The 27,991-nt window shown below is 40.3% G+C and overlaps 1 protein-coding gene across 4 annotated transcripts; it reads left to right on the forward strand.

The window, feature by feature from the left end:
• Nucleotides 1-15: 15 nt before the first annotated feature.
• Prrg4 (proline rich and Gla domain 4) lies at nucleotides 16-27,991 on the forward strand. 4 transcript variants are annotated; one of them, XM_074043947.1, is made up of 6 exons: nucleotides 16-74; nucleotides 756-880; nucleotides 6,994-7,157; nucleotides 8,328-8,376; nucleotides 10,328-10,460; nucleotides 23,827-27,991. In XM_074043947.1, exons 2-6 carry the CDS (start codon nucleotides 778-780, stop codon nucleotides 24,053-24,055), a joined length of 678 nt encoding a protein of 225 aa, XP_073900048.1. In that variant the 5' UTR covers nucleotides 16-74; nucleotides 756-777; the 3' UTR covers nucleotides 24,056-27,991. The 4 variants fall into 4 exon arrangements, with proteins under 4 accessions (XP_073900048.1, XP_073900030.1, XP_020041635.1 ...); XM_074043929.1 differs by lacking the exon at nucleotides 16-74 and adding an exon at nucleotides 120-607; XM_020186046.2 differs by lacking the exon at nucleotides 16-74 and adding an exon at nucleotides 120-353.

The following is a 27,991-nucleotide window of genomic DNA, read 5'->3' on the forward strand; positions in this document are numbered from 1 at the left end:
GGCAGGCCCAGGGCTGGGGACAGAAGCAGAGCTGCTAAGAGTGCGGCGCCAGCTTCGGAACACGCCCGCCGCAGGTGAGCCATCCCCCGGGGGAGGAGCCAGCAGGTGCTGCCCAGGTGGCCGTCTCCTCCTCTTGCTGGCTCAGTGGCGTCCCTCAGGACCTCGCGCGGCACACGTCCCCTGGGCGCTCCTTCGTGGACCCCAGGCTCGGCGTCCCGCACTGCGGAGAGCCAGGTCCAGAGTGTCGTCGAGACTTAAGGGACTCCGGAGACAAAGGGCTTGGAGGCGTCGGGGACAACCAAACGACAAGGCTCTGGCCCGGGGACTGCTGGAATATGTGTGGGGGGACACAGGTGCGGGGCTCCCACCGCTGCGCTGGGACGGGGGAAAGAGATACGGGTGCCGGGCCTCCACTGACCGGGTCGGATTCCAACGCAAAGCAGAGGGTTGTCCTCGGCGACAAAGTATCCGATCTGTCCTCGGCTGAGTCCCCGGGAGCCACATTGGTCTCTAGGCGCTCTCAGAGGCCACTTGCCTGGCGCGCGTCGGTTCCGGGTCACCGAAACCGCGGCGGGGCGCAGTGGTGCGGTGGCTTTGAGTACAACAGGTCGGTGACTCAGTTCCCACCGAAACTCAAAAGACTTAGGATTTGTTTTCTCTCTCTCTCTCTCTCTCTCTCTCTCTCTCTCTCTCTCTCTCTCTCTCTCTCTCTCTCTCTCTCTCTCTCTGACATGCCTTTTGCTTTTTGGTTTTAGTTTGTGTGACACTTGCCAGACTATGCTTTCACTTCTGATTCTACTCAGCCACCTGCCCACGGTTACCTTGGCGTTTCCTCATTGTACAAGAAGTCTAGAGGATTCCGGGTATGCTGGGGAAGAAGGTAAGTATGCACCCCTGACATTTCGGAAAAAACCATCCTGAAACTCGAGTCGTATATTACAAGATCTCAAGCCAGAAAGTGTGTATGTGGAATAATATGCTCCATGAACCACAGAAGCACTAAAATGTCCTTCAGTTTAATTTGTGCCTTACTTGATAATGTGGCGGGGTTTCATGCTCTTTAACTACATGTGTACAAATTGATCTGAGTTTTCTTCGATAAGTATATGTTGAAGACCTTGGTTTGTGGTTAACTGAATGGAAAGCCTATTTCGACTTCTGAAACTCAGTGAGTGATCATTTTCTTAGATGAAGTGTTGTGGTTACTTCTTGGAAAGATGGACAGGGGAGTTCAAGATCTAGTCTGGGCTTGCTTTTTGCACGGCAAAGGATGGCATGCTAAGCACTGAGCTACAGCCTCTGCCCTCTAGACTGGACTTCTTGGGCAAGGCACTTAATTCCTTTGGACTTGAATGTCTTCACCTGGGCAGAATGATCTCTCAGGTCCTTTTCCACTTTCAAATGTCTACTTGTCTAGATAAAGGCAGATGGATGAGAAATCAAGTTTGGGGCTTGCTCACCTAGAATTCCATGCCTTTTAAGTTCCTGCCTACTTTTTAAAAACTTAACCTAGTAAAACCAGAAAGAAATTTAAAAAACAAGACTTTGGCTTTCAGCATCCTTCTCTCTGTCTAGTCATTGTGCTTTCCCATCCAGTGCAGGCACTTTGAATTCACCTCTGCACACATCCTTACATTCCTGTCTCTGTCCCTGCTCAACAGATTCTACTCTCAAGTCATTTGTATTTGAGAAGGATCTGGTGCATTAACACTCCTGACTGACTCTTTTCTGGTTTTTTTGTTTTTTTGTTTTGTTTTGGTTTTTGGTGGTACTGGAGTTTGAACTCAGCCCTTCCTGCTTGCTAGGCAGGCACTGTATCACTTGAACCACTCTGCCAGCCTTTTTTGTGTTGTGTGTGTTAGGTATTTTCAAGATAGGGTCTCAATAACTATTTGCCAAGGATCGGGCTAGCTTCGATCCTCCTGATCTCTGCCTCCTAGTAGCTAGGATTACAGGTGTGAGCCACCAGCACCTGGTGTGACTGACTTATTAATGATTAGTATAGCTCTGTGTGTGTGTTAGAACAGGGCACCTTAGCCTAAAGGAATCAAACTCTGATGGCAGAATTCTAGGCAATTAGATAGGCTAACTCGTGGGATAGGGAAAGAAGTCTGAAAAGGGGAGCGTTCTTGGTACCTCCGTATATGTAAGTCACCCACATATAAGGTTGATGGTCCATACTCAGTTGGACCAGATGCTGCTGCCCACGATGCTTGTAAGGGTTGTATTCATTCACTCACATGACACAGGCACAAAAGTTACTCTCAAGGACATCATAAACTATGGAAGGAGTAGGGCTGGTGGCTCAGTGGTAGACTGTTTGCCTAGCATGCAAGAGGCCCTGGGTTCCACCCTCAGCACCATAAAACCATTAAAATAAAATTTTTTCATATAAATTATGGAAGGAATTAAAAAGTCATCCGTGAGTGCAGAGGGCTACAGATACCTGTGGGAAATGAAGGCTCTTACACATTTGAAGGGCCAACTTATTCAGTAAATAACTGCCATATGAACACATTCTGTGTGTCCAGCTCCTTGTAAGAGCTGGAAATGTAGAAGTGAAGGACTACAATCCTTGCCCTGGAGGACCTCTTCATATGGTGAAGAGGTAGGGTGTAAACAGATATTCTCTATAACAGAGGTAGGAACAAAGAACACCTGAAAACAAAATAGAGGGAGTAGTAATAACAGTGCCCTAGGAGAGCTGTATGACAGTCAATGTCTTCCATCTGCAAGTGGGACAAAATAAATGAAGATACAAAAAGTATAGTAGTCCACCCCCCCTTATCTGCAAGGGCTTCATTCCAGAACTGCCAGTGGACACCTGAAACCTCAGATAGTATTGAGTCCTGTAGATAAGCACCGCAAACCACAGGAGTTGATCTGATGAACAAGATGGCTACTAAGTGACTATCGAGCAGGCAGTGTATATGGTTTGCACACTCTGGAAAAGGGACGATTCACATCCTAGACGACTGAGCAAAAGGGTGGGAGATTTCATCATGCTGCTTAGACTGACATGCAAGTTAAGACTTATGAATTGTTTATTTATGGAATTTTCCACTTTATATTTTTAAACCATGGTGTTGGCCTAAGAGAATTGAAACTGAAAAGTAAAATTGCAAATAAGAGAGTGTTACTGTAACAGAGCTGGTGGAGTGGTTCAAGTGGCAGAGTGCTTTTCTAGCAAGTGTGAGGCCCTGAGTTCAAACCCCAGTACCACAAAAGAGAAAAAGAGAGAGAGAGAGAGAGAGAGAAAGTATTACAGTGACTGAAAAAAATGTGGGAGGGGGACCTTCAGTTAAATTCCAATAAAATCTTAGGTTAAAAGCTGGAATGACTTAAAAGGAGCTTATTTAGAAAATATGGGGAGAGGAAGAAAATGGAATACTTGGGTTAGTAGGTTTGTAGGTTTGTGGAATGCACAGGCAGCCTCTTAGCATAGTCCAAGACAAGAAAAGCAGAGAAGGAAAGAGACTCCTAACAAAGCAAATGCAAGGCCACTGAATGATTAAGTAGAACTCAAATGCCACGGGAGTGAAGTAGAAATCCTATTGGGATAGAAACCAGAAACCCTAGTTTCAGTGCCCCTCCTGATTCACTTGCCAAATTTCCTTGAACTAATCTCTCAAAATTTCTGCAATGGTCAAGAGGAAAATGGTGGGTCTTACTAGGATCCCCAGGGTACTCCAGGGCAGAAAAGGTTGCTTCTTTCAAATTAGAATCAAATTCTCGGTTTCTTAAGACTCCAAATGACAAAGGATAGTACTTCTCCTGAGATCATAAGAGATGCAGAGAAAAATCCAATCTAGCACTGAAGGTTAAGTCTAAAGTTGACCACTGATAGAATCACTACTTTTACACTCAGGGAAGTGCAAACAGCAGCCCCTGGAAGGCACCTTTACTATAGTATCAATTATAATATTGTGATTAATCCTAAATACCACATTTGTGATACTGATATAAATCATTTTAGGAAAAATAAAAATGTTTATGGCTCTCTTTTTTATTTTCTCTTCAAACTGAAAGTAGCTTTATTGAGATACAGGATGGAGTGGAGAAATACTTATAGGACCTACTTGAACAGAAGGTTGTCCATAAGAAATTTGGCACTGTTTCTTTAACCAATAAAATATAAAGATCTGGGCAGATCTGAGAAGTAACAATACAGAGATAGATTCGTGCAGTAAGTGTGGCTAAGCTGGGAAGCCTATGAGTTGCTTCAACACTGGCTTAATTACTGCATCACTTTAAACCTAGGCCAAGTTCAGTTATACTAGATTATACCTATGAATTGCTTCTACTGATAGACTTTAGGTCCAAGAGGGTCTTCCTGCAGTAGGATAGTTGAGTTTGCTTATGTAATAATTTTTTGAGCACCTCTTCTGTGCCAAGCACTCACATCCTTGCTTTCATGGGGTCTTCCTTCTAGTGAGGGGAACTGTGGTAAAGACAAGAAGTGAAGCTTACGGAACACCAGATGGTGCTAAATGTTATGGAGAAAAGCAAAGTATGGACAGAGAGTGGATGGAGATGGGGATTAATCCTGAAGGAGGACAAACTGCAAGAAGAAAGTTCTACCTAAAAGAAACAGCAAATACAAGGAAGGAGAGAACCAAGTGTGGTAGAAGCCTGTGCAGTGTAGCTATCACAGAATTAGTGAGGGAAAGTGGTGGGAGGTGAAGTCAGAGAGGTAGGCAACCACATCTTATAGAGCCTGTGGGCCATTCTAAGGGCTTTGACTTTTATTCTGTGGGAGGTGGGTTTGCCATTAGAAAGTTTTTAGGGCCAGGCACCCATTGCTCACGCCTGTAATCCTAGCTACTCAGGAGGCAGAGATCAGGAGGATCACAGATCAAAGCCAGCCCCCAGCAAATAGTTCTGAGACCCTATCTCAAAAAAACCCATCACAAAAAAGGGCTGGTGGAATAGCTTAAGCAGTAAGAGCACCCGCCTAGCAAGTATGAGGCCCTGAGTTCAAACTCCAGTGCTGCCCCCCCAAAAAAAGGTTCTCAAATGGTCAGTAGCCATATATGCCTAGAGGCTACTGGATTAGACAAGATAGTTCTGGGGCTGGTGGAGTGGTTCAAGTGGTAGAGCACCAGCCTAGGAAGTGTGAGGCCCTGAGTTCAAACCCCAGTACACCAAAAAAAAAAAAAAAAAAAAAAAACCAAAACAGTTCTAAAAGATTCAGACCTGCTTACAAAGACGATGAGTTATAGAAAAAAAGTATCTTGAACAAGATGTTAGTGCTCATGGAGCTAAGAACAAAGGTCAATCTGAAGTCACTCATAATTCACGTTAGTCATCTAGATCATGCTTTCTCATGAGCTGACTTTCAATTGCACACTTTCATATATTCTTCCTTTGTTGGTGGTTAGCAGTGTGAGGTAGAACCACTTTTAAATTCTTTCAATCACTTTGATGTAGTTGTCAGAAAGTTTTGGCATTCTCCTATAATCTGGAGCAAAAACACTTAAGTCTTGTTTGTGTAACACCAGAACAAATTTGTGAGTTCTATTAATACTGCCATGACTAGCACAGGGCATGTACCTGTCATCCCAAGCTAAGTGGGATACTGAGGTTGGGAAGATCATCGTCCAGGCTGGCCTAGGCAAAAAATGAGACCCTATCTCCAAAATAACCAGAGCAAAAAGGGCTGGAGGTGTGGCTCAAGCAGTAGAGCACCTGCCTCACAAAGTGTCCAGCCCAGAGTTCAAACCTCAGTACTGCCAAAAAAAAAAAAAAAATGCTGCCATTATTGAATGTTTTAGTTTTTTGTCAGTGTGTGCTTAACCTTATTATGTTTACCTTTGACCTTCTCAGCCACCATTACAGGGGGATTCCCATAAAGCATTGTGGACACATATTTGGGGCTTAGGATGAGGGGCATTACCCCTTTGGGAGGAGCTAAATATCTTTTAATTAATCTTGTAATTTTATGAACTTAGAAGTTTAGTATAAACTATAATATGAAAACTTTAATATAAAAGTGCTCATTTGTAGAGGGCGCTAGTGGTTCACGCCTGTAATCCTAGCTGCTCAGGAGGCAGAGATCAGAAAGATCGTGGTTCAAAGCCAGCCCAGGTTCAAGAGAACCTATCTCAAAAAAAGCTCTTACAAAAAAAAAAAAAAAAAAAAGGCAAGGGTGGGCTGGTGGAGTAGCTCAAGGTGTAGTAGACCCTGAGTTCAAACCCCAGTACCACATGCCCACACACACACAAGAGGTGTTCATTTATAATTTAGAGCTTAAAGAGATCTTAGTGGTTATTTAATTCACTTCCCAATTTTACAAGTGAGGAAATGGCCATCAGAGATATAAAGTGATTTATCCTAAAACACATAGCTGAAATCTTAAGCCAATCAACACCAAGAACCTCTGACTTCTCATTCTCAGTCCAATACTTTGTCTATTATACCCCACCGTTTCCTAGTCAAGATAATAGAGAAACCATTCTTTGGAAATAGAATAGTCTGAATGGTTATTTATTGAGAAAAAAATTGGAGCGAAAAGTGACATTTGAATAATTTTCATTGATACTCATAATTTTGAACATACCAACTCATGTATTTACATTTCATACAATCAGAAATCATTTTTACTGATGTTATTTTTCTTGGGTCAGATTTTAAAGCCATTAAGAACATTTAGTGCCTGGTGCTGGTGGATCACCCCTGTAATCCTAGCCTCTCAGGAGGCAGAGATCAGGAGGATTGTGGTTCAAGGCCCACCCAGGCAAATAGTTCAAGAGACCCTATCTCAAAAATATTCAACACAAAAGAAGGCTGGTGGTGTGGCTCAAGTAGTAGAGTGCTTGCCTAACAAGTGTGAGGCTGCGATTTCAAACCCCAGTCCTGCAAGGAGAAAAAAAAAAAAAAGTGAACATTTAGTATCATTTAACCACATCAAGAGAATCATTCAATTTTTTTACTTTTGAAACAGGAAGCTTCTGCCTTATTTTTACCAAGTTCCAAATCTTTTTCATTTATTAGTCTTTACATCAAAAGAAGAAGCAAACTTTTTCATCGGTCGCCGCCTTCTATACAATAGATTTGATTTGGAGCTCTTCACCCCCGGTGACCTAGAAAGAGAGTGCTATGAGGAGATTTGTAACTATGAGGAAGCCAGAGAGATCTTTATGGATGAAGATAAAATGGTAATTTGGTGGATTATGTTAATTGGCTGGAAACCTACTCAATTGTACTTCAGAAAATGGCACTTACAGTCACTGTATAGATTTTCTTCTTTAAACAATATCACAATTGTGTACCTGTTATCTCTTTCTACTTACCTTAAAATGCTAATTACCCTATTTAGCCTTGGCTTTATCCTTAATTAGCTGGGTTTATAAGTAATTAGCAAATTATGGGCTTTGCTGTGATTTTGTGTGTTGAATGTTTATTATATTTAAAAATGGCCTCAGAGCAGAATGAATTAAACTTCAAGGTATTATTTGAGGACTAGGAGTACAAGTCTTGGGATTCAGTCCCCAACACTTCCTCCCAAAATGATATTACTTGAATTGGTGCTCTGACTCAGCAGAGCACTCAGTGCTTCAAACTCAGAGCAATTTCTCCTCAGTAAGCTTACCTTTCTTTGATTACCCACATTTATATTTCAAGTACTTATTAACCATCTGCTGTACACTGGTGCTCTGCTAACATTGAGGGTACAAAATATGTATCCCCTGTTTTGCATTGGGTATTTTGGAGATAGGGTTGCTTGAACTATTTGCCTGGGTTGGCTTCAAACTTAGATCCTCCTGATCTCTGCCTTCTGAGTAGCTAGGATTACAGGCGTGAGCCATTGGGACCTGGCTGCAAACCCATTTTCATGTTTTGTCATGGTTCCTTAAAATCTGCTTCAATTCTTTTCAATAACAGAGAATCTAAACTGTCTCAGGGATGTCTTTCCAAGTCAATAAATAGTTTTCAATAAAATCTCATTGCAAAATATGGAATCCCTAACAGAAAAATTCAACCACGATAATGGGTCCATAGCCTCCACTTGCACCTTTGGTACTTTCACCACCTCTCAAATGTAATGGTTCCCCTGATGTATTAGCAAGGGCCCAGTCAGATGAGGGGAGAGTAGCAGAGCACGGTAGTAGAGAGCTGGGACTGGCAGTAATCACTTAATGAATTAAGCAGGCAACAGAGACAGCGTGGGAAGTAGTGCTTTAATTCGAGTGAGTCATACCCTCCAGCTGGAATGAATTGGTGTCTTACCTCTGACACACGCCAGGAGTTTACTATCCCTAGTCTAGGTCATTGGGAACAAGTGAAATATAAATTACAGAAATTTGAAAATTCTATCTTTTCCTTAGATGACATTTTGGCAGGACTATTCAATTAAAGGACCAAGCACAAAACCAGGTAAGGCAAGAAGTGAACATTTTAATGTTTTCATTGCCCTCTCTCTATTATAATACATTTTAATTTTGTTGTTTGAGTTTGGTTATTGCACAACATACACGTACCTTGTAAATCCAAAGAAGATTTCTCAATTATATACTCGGGCTATCTGAGACAAGATCTGTTTACACACTGCAAATCAAGTTTGGTGAGATATTAGGGAAATGAGATAATAGGCTTAAAGCTGTTTAAAACAACTCAGGTAGAAGTCAAGACTTGCACAGAATAAAAATAAGACTCTGTTAGTTTCAAGTCATAAACTAGTTTAACTCTTATTTTTTGTTTTGTTTTGTTTTTTGGTTTTTTTTCTTTTATTTTTTCCCCCCTGCCCTCACCCTCTTTTTTCTTTTTTATCATTACAAGTAATGAAATTCTTATGGTAGGTAAATTAAGATTGTTGGATGGGGCTTGCGGGTAGAGTGCATGCTTAGTGTGCATTAGACCCTGAGTTCAAGCTCCAGCACTCCCCCCAAAAAATGTTGGATAGAATTAAGTAACTTCTAAAGAAGAGAAATCCTTCATCTTCTCTATATTGGTAATCTCAAGCTGGGGTATTTTTAGTTTATTTTTTATTGATATAACTATACAAATTTAGGAGATGCAGTATGATATATTAATACAGGTATAAAATGTGTAATGATCAAAGCAGAATAACTAGCTTATCTTATCAGATCAAACATTTGTCATTTCTTTGGAGTAAGAATACTCAAAATTCTCTCTTCTAGCACTTTGGAACATCCAATAAATTATTAACTATTCTCACCATGCTGTGATATAGACACCAGTTTTGTGCCTTTTCTATCCCTCCCTCCACTTTACCTTGCTAACTGCTTTTTAGTCATGTATTTATTTATTTATTTTTGCCAGTTATTCTCTTAGGTAGGACCAATCACCCCCCATAGGAGATTATATGATATAACTATACCAAGTTGCTCAATAAATTTGACTAGTTAATACCAAAATTTGTCTAGTTGATCAAAGAATCTGTTTATCCACTTACTGTTGGATATTATCCATTTACTATGACCTATTTAAAATAAATAAAAGAATAAGCATAATTAGGACTCTTAGAAATAAGTATTATTTATATTTTTTTCAGGTGGATTCTCTAGCACTTTGTGTGTGTGTGTGTGTGTGTGTGTGTGTGTGTGTGGTCCTAGGGTTTGAACTCAGGGCCTCACACTTGTGAGGCTAGTGGTCTGCCACTCAAGCCACACTCCCATTCCTTTTTGCTTTAGTTTGTTTTTCAGGTACAGTCTCTCTCTTTTTATTAGCATACATTAATTGCACAGGAGGATTCATTATGACATTTCTGAATATGCTTACATTGTACATTGGTTAGATCATTCCCACCATCTCTCCCTCTCATTCCCTTCCCTGCTCTACCTAAAGCAATTGCAAAAATTTCAGTGTTCTAGTTCATATATGTATACCAATCACATTGGCTATATTCACCCTCTTTCATCGCCTCCATTTACCTTTCCCCTTCCCACAAATATTCACTCCCCCCCGCCCACCCCCACCCCCACCCCCACCCCCAGGACCTATTTTACAGTCCTGTTCTTCAGTTTTAATTCTAAAAGTAGTGTTCAAAGTAGTTTCTCAGCGTATCTCAGCAGTGAGTATATTGTACTTTGGTCAGTCGAACCTCCTCTGTTACTTTCCCTTCCTCTTTCCCTTTTACCCCTTATTATTCAACAGCTTTCAGTGGATGGATACAGTGTCTCCATTTTGTTTGGGCCCCCTAACTGCTGGGCTTATGGGTGTGAGGCACAACACCTGGCTCTAACATAGACTGTTAAAAGAAATGATTATCAATGATTACATGCTTAATAATGTGTTACATTTATTAAAGTCATAAATGATGTTTTTCACTTATTATGTTTATGTTGTTTTAATGATTTCTCTTAAGATGGTAACAGAGAAAAAGTCGATGTTATGGGCCTTCTGACTGGATTAATTGCTGCTGGAGTATTTTTGGTTATTTTTGGATTATTTGGTTACTATCTTTGTATCACCAAGTGTAATAGACAATCACATTTAAGGTAAGTAATAATATTTAAATACATTATTACACTTTCCATATTGTTATTTTAAAGGGACTCAAACAAATGACTGCCTACTTTTTAAATTAACTTTGCATTTTGAGAATAACATTAGATAATCAGGTAGGTTGCAAAGATAGTACAGAGATCCCATAATCCTTTAACCAGTTCCCACTGTTACCAATTACATTACCATAGTAGTTTTTGTTGTTGTTGTTTTGGTGGTATTGGGATTTGAACTCAGGGCCTCATACTTGCTAGGTAGGCACTCTACCACTTGATCAACTCTGCCAACCCTGTTTTGTGTGGGATAATTTTGAGACATAGTCTATTTGCCCTGGTTGACCTTGAGCCTCGATCCTCCTGATCTCTGCTTCCTGAGTAGCTAGGATTACAGGTGTGAAATGCCAGCACCCAAATGCCATAGTAGATTTGACAAAAGTAACAGAACAACCTTACAACATCACCATCAACTGAGCTCCAAACTTCATTTTCATTTCATTAGTTTTCCATTAGGGTCCTCTTTCTGCTCTAGGATCCAGTCAAGATATCATATTGCATTTACTTGTCATGTCTTTCCAGAATCCTTTAGTCTAGCAGTTGTTTGGTGGCTTAATTTAACACAAACAGCAACAATTAAATGATACTATTTCAAAATCTTAAAAAGAAAATGTCAGAACTGGGTGTGGTGGTGCACACCTGTAATTCTAGCACTCAGGAGGCTGAGGCAGGAGGATTTCAAGTTTGAGGCCATCCTCTCATTTTAAAAGATGATTGCATAACTATTCAAGTCCAAATGCGATTTAAATGTAGACCAATAAGAAACCAGAAGAGTTTAATTACAGCTGTTTGAATTAATTGTGATAAGATAGTTCTTAATTATGTCATATCAGATAGAAATGAAAAATAGAATAACTTGTAGAGGAAGAGTGCCCATCTGGGAATTAGGAGGCAAAAGTTCTCATGGTAATTCTGCCACTATTTAACTATGGATCTAGAAGCAAATTCCTTGATTTCTTGAGTTTTCTTCCTCTGTAAGATGGGGGAGTGGCTTTGATTCCCCTTAATGCCATATACATTTTTCTTTTACCAAAGACAAAAATAAATTTCATGCCCTTGGTTGTTAGGTTGTCAGAATCAGAATTTTTTTTTTCAGTACTGGTGACTAAACCTGGGACATCACACTTACCAGGCAAGTACACTACCACTTAAGCTCTGCTTTCAGAACCTTTCAATTCGTTGCCTTTGCCTGGCCTGCCCTTGAACGCTCCCTGCCTCTGACTCCCAAGTAGCTGGTGTGCACCACCACAGCCAACTATAATAAGAGTTTTTAAAGTTATTTGTTTAAAACCCCAAAAAAGGTTGGAGGTGGGATGGAGGTATGGCTTAAGTAATAGAGCATCTGCCTAGAAAGCTACAGGCTCTGAGTTCAAACCCCAGAACTGCCAAAAAAAGGAACCTTTTACATATATAGAACTAAATGAAATTAGTAAATATAAGAGATTCATTTCCCTTAAAATTTAGTAAAAGGAGGTCATTTCATTTCATCTGTATCACTTAAAATTATTTCCTTGAGAGATTAGGAAAATAATTAGGATAAAATAGACTTTATCCTATTTTGTGCTTACAAAAGCAATACACGGGTTATTTAAAACTTCAGGGCTGGAAGTGTAGCTTGGTGGCAGAGCACTTTCCTAGCATTTGTGAGGGCCTGGGTTCAATCCCCAGCACTGAAGGAAAAAAAACTTCCAAAACTTCAAATACTATAGAAAGATAGAATATCAAAAATAAAAATCCTCCCCCGGTGCTGGTGGCTAACACCTATAATCCTAGCTACTTGGGAGGCTGAGATAGGAAAGATTGAGGTTCAAGACCAGCCCAGGAAAATAGTTTGAGTGACCCTCATCCCCAAAATAACCAGAGCAAAATGAACTGAAGGGTGACTCAAGCAGTAAAGTGATTGCTTTGCAAATGTAAAACCCTGAGTTCAAACCCCAAACCCACCAAAACCACAAGATAATTTTTTTAAAAAATCCTCATAACGCTACTTTTTAGTAATAACCACTCTTATGAATTTGATATGTATTACTTTAGGCTTTTTCTATGCATTTACTAACATCTTTTGTGTTAAAAAGAAAAGATTGTTATATGTTCTCCTTTGCAATTTATCTTTGGCACTTAACAGCATGATTTAAATATATTCTCAAAAAAAAGAAGAGATGGGAGTGTGGCTCAGTGGTAGAGCTTCTGCCTAGCAAGTTTGAGGTCCTGAGTTCAAGCCCCAGTACTAGAGGAGTAAAAAACACATATATACATAACATCTTAAAAATTACCATCTTAAGCTTTTTTTTTTTGAGATCAGGTCTCCATATGTAGCACAGGCTGACTTGAACTCACAATCTCCCAAATGCTGGGTTTATACGCTTGTGCCACCACCCCTGGCTCATCTTAACCATTTTTAGGTTTACAGTTGGGTAGTAGTAAGTACATTTACATTGTTGTGCAACCAAGCTCCAGTTTTTCTTTTTCATTTCATAGAAATGAAGCGCCATACCCAGTAAACAAACAACTCCCCATTTTCCTCTTACCCCTGCAGCCCCAGGCAACCACCATTCTACCTTCTGTCTCTATGTACCTACTCTGCGACACCATAGAAGTGTTAGAATTTGTCTACTTCTGACTGATTAGTACGGTAACTTTTAAATCATTGGGTCTCCTCAAAAAAGTTTGATTCTTCAAAAAAGATCTCCTTTATGTCTGCTGAAGTACTTTCTTATTCTAAAATGTAGTAATATGTGAGTCCTTTTTAAAATACATTGGTCTTAGCCTAGATCTTGTTTCTGGAAGAGACCAACATGTATTCTTCCATCCCAGACACAGCAGTTGAACTAAGAAAGCTCTGGAGCCAGGCTGCCTAGGTTCAAATCCTTAGTACACCACTATCATTTGACTTTGGACCTGTTACTTCAATGTACACTCTGCCTTGGTTTCCCCATCAGTAAACTGAAGATAACAAGCAAAGCTACCATGTTCCACAGCTGCAAAGGAGTGTCATTTGCATGACCTGCAGTGTGAACGATGGCCTCTGATATCTCAAACTGGATGTGAGCGTTAATGAGCTAATGTACATAAAGTACTTAAATTAGTGCTTGGTATATAGTAAGTATTCAATGAATGTTGGTCATCATTATTATTAATTTGAAAACTATGGTTCTTCCGAAAGCCCACATAAGAATGACTACGTCTTCCCATCCAGTGTTGATCTTACTTTAAAAATAGTCCCAGGGGCTGGGGATGGTACAGGGCTTGCCTAGCAGGTACAAGATGCTGGGTTCCATCCCCTACACTTAAGAAAAGAAGTTCTGGACTGGGAATGAATTGCGCATTCTGAAGCATTCATATGGAATTAAAAATCAGAAGATACACTGCAAGTAAGTTGTCCTCAAATTTGATAGCTAGCCTGGGCTACATAGATCCTGACTCAAAAACTTTTTTAGGTAGATATATAATAATTTTATGCGGCCCATGAAACCCCCCTTAGCCCATGTGTACCTGTCTTTCACATTACTTGCCACTAACTGAGTACTCTCATTACTACTCTACCACTTTCTATTTTAGTACTCTTGGTACTTTGTACAAATGAAGCTGAGGTCCATAAAGTAGACATGGAGTGATTGTCATTTGATTGAGGTGACTAGACAGTAAAAAAAGCAACTCAAATATAAACATATGGGATATACAGTACCAAAGTTTCTGTTTTGTTTTTTGTTTTCTTGCAGTGCTGGAGCTTGAACCCAGGGCCTTACACATTCTAGGCAAGCGCTCTAGCTCTGAGCTATATCCCCAGCCCAGAACGCTCCTTGAAAATGGTTGGGAATGCTTAGATTTGATGAGGGTAGAATATAATTAGTCACTTTAAAGGACATGAGGTTTGAAGGAAATTACTGAGGAGGATGTTCCAAGAAAGTGGAACCACAGGAGCAAAGATGTGGATGGGTCAAGTATCACTTATCTGAAATGCTTAGGTTTTTGTTAGTTTTTTTCTTTTTTTTAATGTTTTATTCTTTTAGCAATACTGAGGTTTGAACTCAGGACCCCATGCTTTCGAGGCAAGCGCTTTATCACTTGAGCCACACTACCAACCCTTTTGTTGTAGGTTGTTTTTTTGATAGGATCTCACTTTTTGCCCAGAGACAACCCTGGACTGTGATCCTCCCACCTATGCCTCTGGAGTAGCAGGGTTTACAGGAGCGTCCCAGCATGTCCAGCTTATTTACTGAGATTGAGTCTCACTAACTTTTTTTGCCTGGGCTGCCCTCAAACCTTCATCCTCCCAATCTCTGCCTCCCAAGTAGCTGGAATTACAGATATGAGCCACAATACCCAGCTCCCAAAAGTATTTTAGATTTAGAATTTTTAAAAAATTTATATTTACATATACATAATAATATATCTTGGGGATGGGACATAAATCCAAATACAAAATTTATTTATGTTTCATATACACCTTATACACACAACCTGAAAATAATTTTATACAGTACATTTAGTGTGCTTGCATTTTGATTGTATCCCATTCAAGAAGGTCAGGTGTATAGAATCATGTCAGTGCTCAAAAAAGTTTGATTTCAGAGCATTTTGTGTTTTCAATTTTTTTGATTCAGGATGTTCAACCTGTGCTACCAAGACTCACATAGGAAATGACAAGGAAAATATACTTGACCAAACATCTAAGAACTCTGATGGAGAGTCCTAAGGGACTGGGCAAATTGCTGGATAATTGGAACACCAGCCTAAAGGGATCTACATTTGAATTGCCATGCATGACAGCAGGGGGCACTCAAGTAGAGAATTAAAAGGAAAACTGTCCAGTGCCATCCTGCCTCGGGAGGCTGAGGCAGGATGAGCACAATTCCAGGCCAACCTGGGCTGCATAGTGAGGCTCTGTCTCAAAAGCAAGAAAAAAAAAAAAAAAAAAAAGGGGGGAAGTTTTTGAGAAAGAAAAGTAGTAATATGCTACATTCTAGAAGCACAGTGGTGACTAAAGTAGATATAGCGCCTGTCTTGTGGGGTTTATGGTAAGTTTTACTTAAGAGAAAGTGCTGGAACGGGGAGAAACTGGAGGGCAGGAAAACCAAGGAGGAGGCCAGCGTGGCAATGCAGCTGTAGGAGGACATGATGCCTGATAGAAAGATCTAGAGGATTAGAGGCTGATGGGAGAATGCAAATTGGACCTTAGCGCCTGCCTAGCAAGCACAAGGCCCTGAGCTCAAACCCCAGTACCACCCAAAAAAAAAGTTTGATGAGGGTATGGAGAAACTGGATCCTCACATACATTGCTGGCAGAAATATAAAATGGTGCTGCAACTGTGGAAAACAGCCTGACAATTCTTCAGAAAGTTAATGTAGAGTTGCTCTATGACCCAACAGTTGTGCTTGTGTATATACCCAAGAGAACTGAAAACAGAGACTTACACAGATACTTGCACACCAATGTTTGCAGCAGCATTCTTCATAATAGCCAGCTGGTGGGTGGAAACAATCCAAGTGTCCATCAACAGATGAGTAGATACACAAAATGTGCAATGGTCATAAAATGGAATATTATTAAAGCATAAAAAGGAATGAAATTTTGATGCATGCTGCAACATGGGTGAATCTGAAACTGGAGTTTTGGACCCAAGGCCCAAACTCCAGAGATTCAGGAGTTTGAGCTGATGTCAGGTCCGGCCGCCTGCCCCTAAATGCTAAATAAAGAGGCATGGCAAAGGCAGAGAAAGGAGGTTTATTACACAACTCGGGGCATGCCGTGGGAAGGGGCAGAGTAGGCACTCAGCTCATCCTCAGCCATCTTCGGAGTACAGACATAAGCTATAGATTTAAATAGACAAAAGAACTGGGGGTGGGGGAAAAAGGTATGCGTAAACAGCCCCAGTCACAGGTGTGTTCTGGTTGACCATTATCTCAGTGCAAGGGTTCCCAGAGGGGTTCCAGAGATGTTATCGCTGTCATCACTTGAGGGGAGCAATCTGGTTCCCATGAGATGATTACGCCTGCTCCAGGGTGCAGCATCATCATTATAGGTAATTGTCCTCATTTGGAGGGGTAGTCTGTCCCGCAAGTCCCACTGTTCCTTATGGGAAGTTTCAATCCCTTGCCATAAAGGCAAAGGGACCTTGGAATCCAAGGTGATTGCAAAGTGACTGTAAAGAGAATGATTTAGAACAAAGATAGATACAAAATGGAGGCAGGGATGCTAAGCTTCTCCTGCTTTTAGTTAATTTGTAACCCCAAGTAAGTAGTCAGTGCTTTTCAGCAAATGCAGTTGAAGCACCTTTTACAAATCTTGAGAACTTTATACCAATTGAAAGAAGCCAGATGCAAAAAGATAATTATTGTATGATTCCAACTATATGAAATATCTCAAATAGGCAAATTCTTAGCGACAAAAAGTAGATGGGAAGATAGGGTTGTCTTAGTGCATTTGTGCTGCTGTAACAATGACCGTGTATTTTGTTCAGAACAGAAATTTATTTCTCACAATTCTAGAGGTTGGGAAGTCCAAGATCAATGTTTTGGTGTCCAGTAAGGGCCCAAGTCTCCACTTCTAACAGGGTGAATGCTGCATCTTCTAGAGAGGAGGAGCATTGTTCCTCATGAGGCGTTTTTATAGTGGCATTACTTCATTCGTAAGGACAGAACGCTCACCACCTAAACAAAGGCCCCACCTCCCAACACTGTTGCACTGAAGATTTAAGTTTCACCATGAGTTTTGGAGGGGACAAAAGCATTCAAAACATAGTAGGGGTGGGGGTGGGGAGGCGGGAATTACCATTTCATACATACAGAGTTTCTGTTTGGGATGTTGAAAGATTTAAGGGTTATGGAAATGGTTGCATAATACCAGTGAATTGTACACTTAAAATGGAAAATTGTACCCATATATGGATATAGGAACCAAAAAATTTAACTGGAAAAAAAAGTGAGTGTTCTAGGCAACAAATGTTGAATTAGAGTTCCCCTGTTGGAGGATAAAAGATGAAGTTTTGAGAGTTAGGTGAGTTGAGTTCTCTGAGCGTGACAAAGGGACAGAAGAGTAAGGGCAGAGTTTCCAAGGACACCCCACCGTAAGTGTGCAGGAAGAAGAGACGGTGGCAGCAGACAGGGAGAGCACAGACTGCAAGTCTGCTCCATGCTGGAATTCTAGAAAAGCCCCTCCACCTCAGGCCTTATGTGACCAGTGGGCATGCACTAAGGAGTTTGTAAATCCTTTAGAAACTTGAGAAATGAGAGAAAGTAAGGAAGAATTTAGTGCTTCTGAAGTCACTATCTTTAAGCTGATAGGCCTCTACTACTTCCCCTCATTTAACAGATGTGGAAGGAGCAGTCTTTCCATTTTCTAGGTCTTTCAGTCAAGGTTTTATTCACTGTGACTTTCTCCACAGCTGGGGCAACCCACATGGTTAATGAAAAAAAATAGGCAAAAATTGTCTGTGGAGATTTTTCTTGACTTTTATCTTTCCTTTTTTTTTTTTTTTCTGTTTGTTCCATTCCATTCATAATGTTTTTCTGCAAAAGGCTCATGTATAGCCTCATGTTTAATAGCTCATGGTTAATAATTTCACTCCCGCTGGGGATCTAGCTCCCTGATAGAGCTGCAAATAGTGTGCATGAGATCCCGGGTTCCATCTATACCACAAGAAAAGAGAAATTCGCTCAAAGTCTGTGATAGCACAGCCTTCGTGCAATGTCTTCACACTTTCCATTTTCCCTCTCTTTGTCCCTGCTTTTCTTCATTTTTCTTCTTTTCTACATCACTATGTCTCTTACCTTAGGCTTTTCTTTTCCCTGAAACATTTTACCTTCTTCCCTGAATGAGATTAGGAGGTAGAATTCAATGACACAAGGAGGGTGACCCTCTTGTAGTCCCACCTACCCAGGAGGCTAAGGTGGGAGGATGGCTTGAGCCAGGAGTTCAAGGCCAACCTGGAGTTAACCTGGAGTTAAATGGTGCCATGATTATGGTATGGCTTGTGTGTGTTATTGCAAACTTTAAAACTAGAGTATCTTTTTTTTTTTCAAACAAAACGAAGAATATTTATTGTCTCATGGAATTGAAAAATCCCCAAAGCAGGTCAAGCCTCAGGTGTGGCTTGATACAGGTGCTCAATCAATGTCACCCACAGAAAGAAACAGAGAAGAGCCTTCATTTGCTGAACACACATTTGCTGAATTTCTTCTTTTACAAGAACCATCTCTTAGCATTATTCATTACGGCCTTCAAGAAGGTTCCAGTCCAGTGATGCCACTGGAGTATGGACTACCTGATCCCCAGCCCAGGAAAACCACTTGCTCTTTCACAGTCTTGTCTCTGCCTCCAGGTGTTCTGCAAAGACAGCCTGGGGAAGTAGGCAGAGGCACAATGGAGGGCTTCCTTACAAGCAGGGCCTTCAAGGGTGAGAGAATAATTGCCAGAGTTTGGGGTTCTCCTATGGGAAGCTGGCTCACTCAACAGATTTTTTGAACTTGTTCTATAGGCCACGCAGAATTCTCTATGGTTGCTATTTGCAGCACTTTCACTTTACAGATTCTTAAAAAATACCTCCAACCAAGGGGAAGAGCAATCACAGAATTCTACACTGGATTCCTGTTCAGTCTTGTAGGTTCCATCTTCCTCCCTCTTCCTCAGATCCACACTGGAAACAGCCATAGAGGTCTCCAGAAGCAGGACCCCCAGCCTCTATTGCTACAGCTGAGGCAGGTCTGGATGCCTGATTTCAGCTCTAGGGGGCCTCTTCAACTCCCTTCTGGAACCTTAATGCCAAATCCACAGCCTCCAACTTGCAAGGTGCATGAGATATGACCTCACTTTGTTTAAGCTGGAGTATCTTTTTGTTTTAAAACTAAGATTAATTCTTCTTAATGGTAGTCCAGTGTAATCTGTAGAGTTCTCAGTGGGTTTTTGTTTTTGTTTTTGTTTTTGGGTTTTTTTTGGTGGAACTGAGGTTTGAACTCAGGGCTTCACACTTGCAAAGCAGGCACCTCTATCACTTGAGTCACTCCTCCAGTCCTTCTCTGAGCATTTTTACAAGCAATGTCTCACTCTAAAACTAACAGCAACTCTTTTGAGTTTAGGCAATGTTTCAAGGTAGGCTTACTAGATATGCTCTTATGTTGACAATAACTTTTTTTTTTTTTTTTAAGAGGTACTGGGGTTTGAACTCAGGGATTCATGCTTGCTAGGCAGGCACTCTACCACCTAGGCCTCTCTGCCAGGCCTGAGACTAACACTTTATTTTTTTTTTTTCATTTTTCTTTTATTATTCATATGTGCATACAAGGCTTGGTTCATTTCTCCCCCCTGCCCCCACCCCCTCCCTTACCACCCACTCCACCCCCTCCCTCTCCCCCCACCCCCTCAATACCCAGCAGAAACTATTTTGCCCTTATTTCTAATTTTGTTGTAGAGAGAGTATAAGCAATAATAGGAAGGAACAAGGGTTTTTGCTGGTTGAGATAAGGATAGCTATACGGGGAGTTGACTCACATTGATTTCCTGTGTGTGGGTGTTACCTTCTAGGTTAATTCTTTTTGATCTAACCTTTTCTCTAGTTCCTGGTCCCCTTTTCCTATTGGCCTCAGTTGCTTTAAGGTATCTGCTTTAGTTTCTCTGCGTTAAGGGCGACAAATGCTAGCTAGTTTTTTAGGTGTCTTACCTATCCTCACCCCTCCCTTGTGTGCTCTCGCTTTTATCCTGTGCTCATAGTCCAGTTCCCTTGTTGTGTTTGCCCTTGATCTAATGTCCACATATGAGGGAGAACATACGATTTTTGGTCTTTTGGGCCAGGCTAACCTCACTCAGAATGATGTTCTCCAATTCCATCCATTTACCAGCGAATGATAACATTTCGTTCTTCTTCATGGCTGCATAAAATTCCATTGTGTATAGATATCACATTTTCTTAATCCATTCGTCAGTGGTGGGGCATCTTGGCTGTTTCCATAACTTGGCTATTGTGAATAGTGCTGCAATAAACATGGGTGTGCAGGTGCCTCTGGAGTAACAGTCTTTTGGGTATATCCCCAAGAGTGGTATTGCTGGATCAAATGGTAGATCGATGTCCAGCTTTTTGAGTAGCCTCCAAATTTTTTTCCAGAGTGGTTGTACTGAGACTAACACTTTAATACTTACTAAAGTGCTTTGTGGCCTGCATTGTCCTAGGAAACTCTTCCAGCAGAGTTGTTTATTCTTTTTCTGTTTCTGAAGGTGGGGGGCAGGGTGGGAATACTTGAGAAAGAAAACACTAAAAAATGAGCTCATTGTCAGAAAAGTTTGCCTCTGTAAAAACATGCCAAGAAATGGAAAACAAGATCTTTTCATTTCTCGGGGCCTGTATTTTGTAGAAGAAAACAGGCGTAATATAATGTTGTCACTTTCTAATATTCATTAGTACATACTTTCTGATTTTGATGATAGAAGATGATTAAATATCTACACTAGGTAAATATTTAATGACTGATGTAATTATTACAATGCTTCTTTGTATTAAATTTTGAAAGTCAACATGGAAAGATTTACTTGTTCAAAAAAAATCTGTCTCTCCTGCTCCCTATAAGCAAACACAGATCATTTTGTCATAAGTTAATGAATGTGACAAATGACCAGCCCGACCCTCTAGATTTCCCACAAGGAGGAATTGTGTCCAGCCTCTAAATAAATGTGTATCCTCTCGACCACTGAAGGGCTGACTATCCAGTTCCTAGATTTATCCAGACCTTTTGCTTTTCTTTTCTCTCTGCAATTTTTCTTTCCTTTTTTCCAATTCAGATTTCATTATTACTTCCAAAAGGAAAAGGTATTTTCAGAGGCAAATTGGCTGATTTAGTTTGGAAAATTTTACAGCATTTGGGAGTTGTAAACTACCTCTCGAGGGGAAGGAAATTGTAAATATTGACTTAATGTGAGGCTATTAAATAGAACTAATCTTACTTTAAAACAAAAAGATAGCCAGGGTTTAGGGTTACTATAATGTACACAGAAGACATGCCATAATCATGGCACCATTTAACTCCCTATGTCTTTTTTTTTCAGTTTTTTGTTTTTGAGGCAGGCCTCTACTTTGTAGTTCAGGCTGGCCTCAAACCCAAAATAGTCAATATTGACTATGAATTTTAATTATCTCATTAGTCATAACTACAGGAGGTTAGTTTATTCATAGATACCTTATAGTCAGCCAACTTTAGAGTCTGAACAGACTAGTTTACTAATGTTTTAGTTATACTTTATAATTCACAGGTGAAAAGGGAAAGCCATACATTTAAAACACCAGCCCTTTGTTGCTTTTCAACTTTTATTGGCTGAAAATGGTAGAACTTGCTGAGCTCCTGTAGCTCATGCCTGGAATCCTAGCTACTCAGAAGGCAAAAGTTGAAAGGACTGTAATTCTAGGGATCATAGTTCGAGACCAGCCTGAGCAAAAATTTATCAAGTGCCCCCATCTCAACCAATTAAAAAGTTGGGCATGGACCTGTCATACCAGCTCTAAGGGAAGTATAAATAGTCCAGGCTAACCCAGTCATAAACTCAAGACCCTATCTCAAAATTAACCAGGCCTGGTGGGATGGCTCAAGTGGTAGAGTGCCTGCTTAGCAAGCATGAGGCCCTGAGTTCAAACTCCAGTACTGGCAAAAAAGAAACAAACAACAACAAAAACAAAGTAAAAAGGTGTGGGCATGGCTTAAGTGGTAGAGCACATGCCTAGCAAGAGCAAAAGGCCTTGTCAACCTAGACAGTGTGCAATACACACACACACACACACACACACACACACACACACACACACACACAGAGGTAAGACTACCACTTCCCATATCCCCAATCCAAACTAAGCCGCTTTAAAGAAAATTGTTGGCCTTAGGTTAGTAGGAGGGAGAGGGAAATACACAAGATTCCAAGATTGGAACAATACCAGTGAAAGCACAAAGACCTGAGAATTTGCTGCACATAGCAAGGGAATATAAAAAAGTCACCTTAGCAAGAATAGAGAGCTATAAAAAATAAGGTGAGGCTAGAATAAGGGAAAGGAGGCTCGGGAGTTAGAATGTAACTCCGTGGAAAGTAGGTGCAGCTAGATTTTGAGGAGGAGAATGTTATGACCGAAGTCCTATTTGGGAGGGATCAGCCAGGTAGCAAGACCATGGAAGAGAACAGAAGACAGAGACCGTGACAGCTCTTGTGATTATCTCTGTGGCGTCTATTTCCTTGACTTGAATTTGTGCCCCTTGCAACAAAGTTTGGATTTGATTTCATATCATGCTTCAGAAAGTTTTAATTCGGGAGCAGGAGAAAAGAGAATTCACACTTTGAGTCCTCATTATAGTAGGCCAGACACTGCAGAAGGCTTTATTTATATAAAACTCTTACTCCGTCCACACAAAACAACTCTGTTGAGGTGGCTATTATCCCCATTTTACAAAAGACCAAACTGAGTCAGAGAACTTGACTTTGTTCACACAGCTATGGAATGACAGAGTTAAATTTCAAACCCATGTCTGACTTCAAAAGTTTTACTTTTTCCCTACAATGATACTCTTTCAGAGTCTATGAGTAAAATAAAGGTGGTATTATATTAATAAATTGGGCTTGCCAGGTACTGGTGGCTCACACCCATAATTCTAGCTACTCAGGAGGCAGAGATCAGGAGAATTGAGGTTCAAAACCAGCCCAGGCAAATAGTTTGTGAAACCCTATCTCGAAAAAAAAAACCTTATCAAAAAAGGGCTGGTGGAGTGGCTCAAGGTGTAGGGCCCTGAGTTCAAACCCCATTACTGCAGATAAATAAATAAATCAGGCTAAATATTTATCAAAATCACTGGATTTTTTTCCCCCTGTGGTACTGGGGTTTGAACTCAGAGCCTCACATTTGCTAGGCAGGCGCTTTACCACTTGAGCCACTCTGCTGGACCCATAGCTGGATTTTTTTTTTTTTTTGGGGTGTACTAAGGTTTGAACTCAGGGCTTTGTTAGAAAGGTGTTGTACCACTTGAGCCAGGTTTCCAGCCCTTTTTGCTCAGGTTATTTTGAGATAAGGTTTTGCTTTTTGTCTAGGCCAGCCTGGACCCCAATCCTATTTTAAGCTTCCCACCATTACCAGGATGACAGGTGTGTACTACTATGCCCAGCTAGTGGTTGAGGTGGGGTGGTGGTGGGGGCGTTTACTAACTTTTTGTCTAGGCTGGCCTGGAACCATTATCCTTCTGATCTCAGCCTCCCACTGTTGTCTGGCAGTAACTGAATTTTTTAATGTAACCATCTTAACCCCAAAATGCTGCCGTTATGAAACCTAAATGCTATCTCTCTGTTTAGTTCTTCAGCTGCCTATGCAAGAAGTACGCACACTCCCTCCATCCTTTTCAGAAGACCTGAGGAGGCTGTCTTGTCTCCGTCACCTTCTGCGGAGGACACAGGACTACCTTCTTATGAACAGGCAGTGGCACTGACCAGAAAACAAAATGTTTCTCCACCACCACCGTATCCTGGGCCAGCAAAAGGATTTAGGGTATTTAAAAAGTCTCTGTCTCTCCCATCTCACTAAGCCCACCTTGCTATAAGAAATTCATGTTATTTGAATGGTTTGTTCTTCCCGAACCAAAAAAAGACCTGTCTACTCAGCTCTTTATAACAAACTGCAAAAGATAAAGGATGGGTAAACATTTGAACCACACCGCAGTTCCATTTGCATCTTCAACCTGAACCTGATCACTATCGGCTTGATAGTGATAGGCTTTGACTCCATATCCTTGCAGCTAAGAAGAAACTTCTGTTTTTGTGGTGTGTTTTCTTTCGTTTGTTTTATTATTGGTGCTAAGGACTGAACAAGGGCTTTGCACATGCTAAGCAAGTCTGTACCACTGAGCTAAATCCTCAGCCCTGCTATGTGTATTTTAGTGGTTCAGAAATCTTTGTGACAGCTATGGGGGTAGTGGCACATGCCTATAATCCTAGCACCCAGGAGGCTGAGGCAGGAGGATCACAAATTTGATGTCAGCCTGAACTATATAGAGAGACTTGTCTCCAAGAAAAAGGGCTGGCGGAGTGGTTTAAGTGGTAGAGTACCTTCATAGCAAGTGTGGCACCCTGAGTAGTTCAAACTCTGGTACCACCAAAAAAATTTTTTTTAATTTTAAAAAAGCTTCCTGATGCTTACCACAGACTGTGTTCTTACACTAACTGTACAGAGGGAAGAGGATCGAGGTTGGAACCCAGCTCTAGGCAAATAGTTCTTGAGCCCCTATCTTAAAAAAACCATTGCAAAAAAAGGCTGGTGGAGTGGCTCAAGTGGTAGAGCACCTGCCCACCAAGCATGAGGCCTGGAATTCAAATCTCAGTGGCACCAACAAAAAGAAAGAAAGGGAAGAAAGAAGGAAGGAAGAATATAGAGCAAGTAATTTGCTTTTTTAATACTAAAATTAGGGGTGTAGCTAAGTGTGGAGCATTTGCCTAGCATGTAGGAGGCGTTCAATTTGGTCCCCAGCTACACACACACACACACACACACACACACACAGAGAGTAAAATGAAAAAAATAACAGTATTGATTGAAGTTATTGCATCTCTTTGAGTGTGTATGCGTGTGCCTGGGATTAAACCCAGAGCCTCCCACACAGTAGGCACATGCTGTAACTCTAAACTATGCTCCCAGCTTCCCTTCGTATCTCTTAATATGTCCTTACACAAAAGAAAAGTGCCACAGGTGTTTGTCTATTCTGATCATGTGCGTATGACCTACACTTTGTCGATTCTATACTTTGTCTATTCTAATCATATATATGACCAGTTTCTCTTTAATAATGTAGCCGAGGAACTAGGGGTATAGCTCACTAGGAGAACCTGTGCTTAACATGCACACAAGGCCCTGGGTTAGATTCCCTAGCACCACCCCCACCCCTCAAAAATGTAGCAGAGTATAAACTATAAACCTCTGGAGTTGGTGTGTTCTAATTTTTATGGTATGTAAGTATATGTGAATTTGTTTCCTCTTTACAGGTCAAGAAACAACATATTCCTGAAAAATAGACTAGAAAATACTGTTCTTCATGTTTTTGTCAGACATTGCGTTTTTCTATCATTTAAGATTATTTATACATTGTTCTTTTATATTTATATTTCTACATAGGTGAGATTGCAAACCCACATGCATTTGATAATTCCTTCCAAATTAAGTGTTTAGAAAATATACATCATATCACAGTGCATGTGTGATTACAGGTGTAATCCCAGCACTTGGGAGGCTGGAGAATCTCATTCAAGGCTGGGCTATTTGGTGAGGTCCTGTCTCAAACAAACAAACAAAAAGATAGCATGATCTCCATTAAGGCAGTTTATGCTTTTTAGATTCTCAGAGTCTCTTTGGTTGCTTGTTGCAAATCATCTAGCAACATTTGGATTTATATAGGAAAAGGGTTTTGTTTTTTTTTAAGGCATCCACATTACCTATAAAATTCCACTAGGGTCATATCTTGACTTTACATAAACACCTTTTCTCTTGTAACTGTGCGCTTTGCACTTGTTTAATCCTCTTTAAAAGGTTACACGCAAACTTGACTTTGTTCGCTTTGTAATAATCAGAGTAAGGCATAACTTGCCTAAAATCTAAGAGCTGGGTTTAGAATGAGAAAGCACACAATCCTAGTCCCATCTCGTACCTGTAGAATTCCACGGCCTCTCATTATAATCCAGGGATCTTGTTACTTAATTTGAAATCCATGAGAGAAATATACAAGCTTCTTTTATGTACATACATGTAAATATGTTCATATATAAACATATGTATTCTCATACAGATATGTGAGAAATACTGGCAGTGCTGGGGATCAAACCTAAGGCCTTGCACCTGCTAGGCAAGCTCTCTACCACTGAGCTACACCTTTAGACCTCTATGCATCCTTTATTAATCATAATTTTTAATATTCCGTGAACTTACTTACTTTTGTTACTCCCAAAAGTCTAACTGCAAAGCTAGCTTCAGAAGCTGTGAAATCCCCATTCTGTCCCAGCAACAAGGCTAGATTTGTCACTTACCATCATATACTAGTGCAGTGTGGTTGCTGTAGTGCCAATAAATCTAAAATTCACTGAAATTGTGAAGTCATGGTACTTATAAAGCATCCAATTCTTAGATCATGATACTTTAAATATAAAAAGTGAAATGTCATAGAACTGTATTGACAAATGCTTATAATGATTGGAGGGAAATATCTCAATATAAAAATCACCGACATACATTTCTGTTTCATTCACCTTTTTCTGTTCCTGTTTTGTGTTTGTTTGATGGTAGATTTATTGTTTAGTTTGAGTGATGTGTGCATGTGTGTGTGTGTGTGCATGCACACAGGTGCACACTTCTAGGCACTTAACTAGTGTTAATAATTAAATCTATTTCACACAGGATTTTATCTATGACTAGGTCAGTTTCCCACTCTACTACAAATCAGTAAATGAATGGAATATGGGTACAAAAGGATAACTGGACTTGCAAGAGACAAATACCCATTAGTAAGGTTAGACTTTCAGTAAGGCAGATGAAAAACAAAGAAGCTAAAGGGAGTGTGAACCCTGACTGTCCAAGTTCTGCATCTGTGAATGCAGAGAGATGGAGGAAAACGCAGAATAGTCAAGCACTGTAGAGTAACAGCATTCTCAGGTTTTTTGCTTTCTTATTTGCTTCTAAAATTCTAATCATTTTTTTCTATTACTCAGATAATTTATGTGTGTATGTACTCTTCCTAAATGTACGAGAGAATTTTTAATGCTAAAAAATTTAGTGCTTAACAAAAGCTCAATATCATGTCTGTCCTACTGTTACTGTTTTAATTAAATGTGAATAAATTTTTAGTAGTACCTTCATTTGAAATATTATGCATTTATACTATTAGAAGAATGTCTAGCATTTCTGTAATTTTTTTACCAAATTAAATTGATCTGGGGGAATAACTCAGTGGTGTGGTGTATGCTTAGCTTATGCAAGGCTCTGTGTTTGAGTCCCAGTTGAAGGTATGGCTCAAGCAGTAGAGCACCTGTCTTACCAGTGCAAAGCCCTGAGTTCAAACCACAGTACCATTGGAAAAAAAAAAAGAAAAAAGAAAAAATAGGGCTGGTGGAGTGATTCAAGTGGTAGAGTGTCTGTCTAACAAGCATGAGGCCCTGAGTTAAAACTCCAGTATCACCAAAAAATATATATATTAAAAATTAGATTCTTTTATCTATGTGGTCATTTTGGAACATGTATGACATATACTGATGCACTCAGTCTTCTGAGTTATTTCTTCCAACTCTTTTGTTTAAAAATGTTTCCTTAACAGTTTAACAGTTTAAGCTAACTCAGTATAAATATGTTAGTATTTTCATTATCTGGAAAGAGGAATCAATTCTTATGAATGTATATTTTTCCTGAAACATAGTTGTGTTTTTATTTTAATGAGCTCCTGTTACATATGCTTTTTATACATATAAATAAAGTTTGAGTAAATTC

This window comes from Castor canadensis, chromosome 1, assembly GCF_047511655.1.
Source record: "Castor canadensis chromosome 1, mCasCan1.hap1v2, whole genome shotgun sequence".
In the NCBI taxonomy this organism is placed as follows: Eukaryota; Metazoa; Chordata; class Mammalia; order Rodentia; family Castoridae; genus Castor; species Castor canadensis.